Source organism: Primulina eburnea, chromosome 10 (assembly GCF_022965805.1).
Source record: "Primulina eburnea isolate SZY01 chromosome 10, ASM2296580v1, whole genome shotgun sequence".
Lineage (NCBI taxonomy): Eukaryota > Viridiplantae > Streptophyta > Magnoliopsida > Lamiales > Gesneriaceae > Primulina > Primulina eburnea.
In genome coordinates this window covers 3,820,284-3,824,867 of record NC_133110.1, presented here as the reverse complement: position 1 = coordinate 3,824,867, position 4,584 = coordinate 3,820,284, and the positions used below count along the sequence as shown (strand labels likewise).

Sequence of the window (4,584 nt, the reverse complement as noted above, 5' to 3'; positions counted from 1 at the left end):
AATGATGTGAGACTGAGGGAGACAGCAGAGGTTTTGTCGTTTCTACTTACCTTTCTTTGTCCACTGATTAGCCCTTCTCAGAATCATAAAACCCCTCTTTCTCTTAGGGTATATCTTTTGTGTTGATGGGGATCTCTCAAGGCTTCAGGTGCAATGGTTCTAGCACATCTCTTCGTTGTTGAGCTCTTTATCTTGTCAAAACTTTGAACTTTTATCATCTATGCTTCATTTCTTGGAAAGATGAAACTTTTTTTGTGATCTTTGTGCTTGTTTTGTATTTCTAGGTGAAGATTGTGTGGGTTAATGTTTTCTATTATCTGGTTTCTTGTACATTGTCTTGTCGGGCTTGGGATTCCTATTTCTGGGTAACATTGATGAAGAATACTGGCTTTTCATGTTTTTTTTTAAAAAAATTATTGGGTTGCTTTTGCTTTCTCGTTTCATTTTGTTTTACGTTGTTTATGATTTGTTAGGTTCGTGATAAACGCTTTTTTTTTCCTTTTTAGTTTTTCTGTTTGCTTTACATTTCTTTCAAATTCTTACATTTAACTCGGTGAAATGTGGTGATCTGATAATTTAGTGATGAAAAAAGGTGGTAATCTTTACTGTGTTTTCCGAACGTTCTGCTTATGCTGGCTTGAAAATCTTTGTTTTTGTGATTGTTCTTTGGACAGGTAGTAAGAGAGAAATTTTAAATTCAACTTGTAATCCCCTGTTGATAAATGCACGGTTCCGTACATGTGTGGAATGATGCAATGTGTTGATGGCTTTAAAAAATTTCACATAAATATTGATTTTGGAGATCTTGGAGGGGAAGAATCTATACTGAACACCTGGGTGACTCAAATTATTCCCCATTGTCTCTGCAGGTATGTGCAGTGAAGACCTGGAAAACGAATCTTGGGAATGTTTACTCATTTGCAACTTCATGATCTATATGCTGACTCCCCTTTCCATGAAGTCCATCTGTAGCATTTTTGAGAAATAAACAAGCTTTATTTTCTAATTCAAGATATTCAACTCATAATTAACAGTTCCAAGTAATGGGTTCCTTTCGTGGAAAATGTGAAATAGTGGAGTTGAAGGATCGAACAGTTCGTCATGTTAGAGCACAGGATAGAGAACAGAAGCTGCCAATCACGAAAAATGGATCAAACAAACCATTGAATGAGGACATCGACAAGCTTTTCGAAGCCGTCAATCTTAGAGCATCCAAGAGTACAAATCTATCAGATTTTCATGGAAATGCTTCGAAGAAGCCTATAAGGGTTGTTGGTTCTCATTCATCGGGGATAGGATTTTCTGAGCCCGTCTCTTTGAAGCAAGCTCTAAGGGGACTGTGTATTTCTCAGGCTGCAGAGGTGGCTGCCATGAAACGGCTGTCAGTGACTACTGCATCGCCGAGGATCTCGGAAGCTAGTAGAATCACAGAATTGTACAGGTCTGTTGTAGCAGAAGCTGGTGAATCTGCTTTCTCGATAAACGAAGATGGAAAACTGAGAATTAAAAATTCTCTGGTGCTTCAAGATAGTATCTCAAATTCTTCGAACTTGGTACCTGGTATGATTCAAGGTTCTGTGGTGAAGGTAGCAACCCAAAGTTCAAACCCAAGTTTAGGCGGCAAACCAGTTGTAAAAGATCCAAAATGTGCTTCATATGAGGAAAGAGAAACTAATAATTGTTCTCCCATTAAGCTTCCTCAGCACACTGATGAGCCTGAGAACATGAACCAAGGTACCCATTCTTCTCGTTTGCCCATTTCTTGGCCCCCCAAGGGTGCAGATTCCTCTCTTGTGCATGATAATATATCACCTGCGTCAGAAACTGATAAGCAGATGCTGGAAACTGTAGGCACAGTTGAAGAAGAAGACTCCAAGGTTTTGGTTCTGCCTCACAACAGCGGTGGTGATAATATGCCAAAGCCGAACAAGAAAATTTTGGGATCAAATAAGGTGCTGAGTGTCCCAAGTATGGATTCCTCTTCATCCTCGAAACCAGTGAGTAAAACAGCATCCAAATTGAAAAGGAAATCAAAGTTGCAGACTGCACCCAAGAGCACCTCTCGTGGAGTCAAATCAATCATCATAAGCAAGAATCTTGTCATAAAAAGACCAAAGAAGATTGATTCTAAAATATCTTACAAAGTAAGTTGTGGTCAGAACGATGGTCCTAGGGAATTGATCTGCCACAAGTGTCAATGTCATTTCAAGGATTTGAGTAAGGATCCCCAAGAAACTACTGGCACTAAAGTTTTTACAGGTATTAACAGCCATGGTGAAAGCAAACCAGATGGAGTTCAGATCCATTGGGAAAAGAGAGGCACCCTCGTTGTTAAAACAGAAGGGGGTATCTCCCAGAGCTCAAAAAGCAGCGTTTGTGATTTTAGTAGTAGCACCACTAGCCTAAGTGAAGAGAGCAATCTAAGTGGATCAACTCCTGGAAACAGACCTCATATGTCCAAGGATGTGAGTTGGGAAGCAATCAAGCGCATAACCAAACATGGTTTCTTAGGGCTGAGCCATTTTAATTTGTTGAAAAAACTCGGTTCCGGAGACATTGGTACGGTTTATCTTGCTGAATTGATAGGAACAGACAGCCTATTTGCCATAAAGGTAATGGATAACGAATTCTTGGCAAGAAGGAAGAAGATGCCTAGAGCTCATACGGAACGAGAAATTCTCAAGATGCTGGATCACCCATTTCTTCCTACGCTTTATGCCCAATTTACGTCAGATAATTTATCATGTTTAGTAATGGAGTTTTGTCCTGGTGGAGATCTACATGTCCTCCGGCAGAAGCAGCCCGGGAGATATTTTCCTGAACAGGAGGCAAGGTATGAAATTTAAGGTCCATTATCATGGATTAGTTAACGAAAAAGGAGCACACAAAAGAGAAATATATGACGGACCAATTCAACGATTCTTGTGTTGGTCATTTTATTAAATTCCTTTTACATTTGGTCCTTGCAGATTCTATGTCGCGGAGGTACTTCTTGCTCTGGAATATTTACACATGCTAGGTATCGTGTATCGAGATCTTAAACCAGAAAACATTCTAGTCCGCAAAGATGGTCACATTATGCTATCAGATTTTGACCTTTCACTTAGATGTTCGGTTAACCCAATTCTAGTTAAATCGTCAATAATACCCGAGCCACCTCGGGTCTCTGGACCATGTGCAGGGTCTAACTGCATAGACCCTTTTTGTAGCGGCCCGTCCTGTAAAATGTCATGCTTTAGACCTAGGCTTTTACCTTCAGTAGGAAGAATGAGGAAGCTAAAACCCGATGCAGCAGCAGCACAAGCTAGATCATTAACTCAACTCGTGGCAGAACCAACAGATGCACGATCCAACTCGTTTGTTGGCACGCATGAGTACTTGGCTCCCGAAATCATCAAAGGCGATGGGCATGGTAGTGCTGTTGATTGGTGGACATTTGGCGTGTTTCTGTACGAGCTACTTTATGGGAAGACGCCCTTTAAAGGCTCTGGAAATGACGAGACGCTGACTAATGTGGTGTTGCAGAGCCTCAAATTTCCAGACACCCCTATTGTTAGTTTTCAGGCGAGAGATCTCATCAGAGGACTGCTGATGAAAGATCCCGAGTTTCGTTTGGGTACAGAAACAGGAGCCGCTGAGATTAAACGACACCCGTTTTTCGAAGGCCTGAATTGGGCACTCATCCGCTGTGCCACGCCTCCTCAGATACCCGAGTTCCACGAGTCAGGACATTTGCCGATGGCCCCCCCATCTCAAGGGGAGAAGTTGGTAAGTTGTGGTGGTGATGGAGAGCATTTAGAGTTCGAGTTGTTCTAGAGAAATGTTTATTCGAACAAGGCGCTCTCGCGTTATATACGACCTGTATCTTGATTCATCCATCATCTTGTAGTAACATGTTTACTGTTAAATGTGTATTGCTGAAAATGTTTCGAGGTATGATATACATTGGCTTCGTATATAATTGAAACAAGCTCCTGAAGTGACGCATATATCTCTCATGATTCATGAGTCAGGGTGCTCAAATCTCTATCAAACGAGAAAAATCAAATAAAATGACATCTTTTTCTCCGCTATTTAATCAATTTGGATCCATTATTCAAAGATACCAAATTGAAAACATTGGCTCAATCGATCATGCCAAGCAAAGCAACCAGGTATTACATTATTATTATGATGTGGACCCGCAATCGATAGTATTCGGATTGCATTAGATATTTCACAATAGTATGCAAATCACGTTAGTTAGGTAAATCACATTGAATAAATCTTATAATGATAAACTCGTCCGAAAAGATAGGGTGGAAATCGAATTGTTGACACTCTTACACCACGTAATCGGACACCCTTGGGACTCAAAGCAACCAATTATTAATATAATATAATAAAGAGAGTTATTTACACTCCACAAAATATAATAACTATGATGATAGATGGACGAAACCACCTGATCCATCTATGAAGTGCAATGTCGATGTGGCCTTGTTTTAAAGAACAACGAGCAGTTGGGTTTGGAACTGCGGTAAGAGACTCAACAGGGAATTTCATGGTGAGCAAAACCTGTGTGACAAGTGGATTGTTTGAAGT

General features: G+C 40.4%; 1 protein-coding gene across 3 annotated transcripts; it reads left to right on the top strand.

Moving 5' to 3' along the window:
• LOC140842611 (serine/threonine-protein kinase D6PKL1-like) lies at positions 1-3,943 on the top strand. Of its 3 annotated transcripts, none has more exons than XM_073210628.1 (3): positions 1-148; positions 870-2,833; positions 2,970-3,943. In XM_073210628.1, exons 2-3 carry the CDS (start codon positions 1,044-1,046, stop codon positions 3,814-3,816), a joined length of 2,637 nt encoding a protein of 878 aa, XP_073066729.1. In that variant the 5' UTR covers positions 1-148; positions 870-1,043; the 3' UTR covers positions 3,817-3,943. The 3 variants fall into 3 exon arrangements, with proteins under 3 accessions (XP_073066729.1, XP_073066730.1, XP_073066731.1); XM_073210629.1 differs by lacking the exon at positions 1-148 and adding an exon at positions 155-284; XM_073210630.1 differs by lacking the exon at positions 1-148 and having other exon boundaries at positions 155-1,734; positions 1,852-2,833.
• The last annotated feature ends 641 nt before the right edge of the window (positions 3,944-4,584 follow it).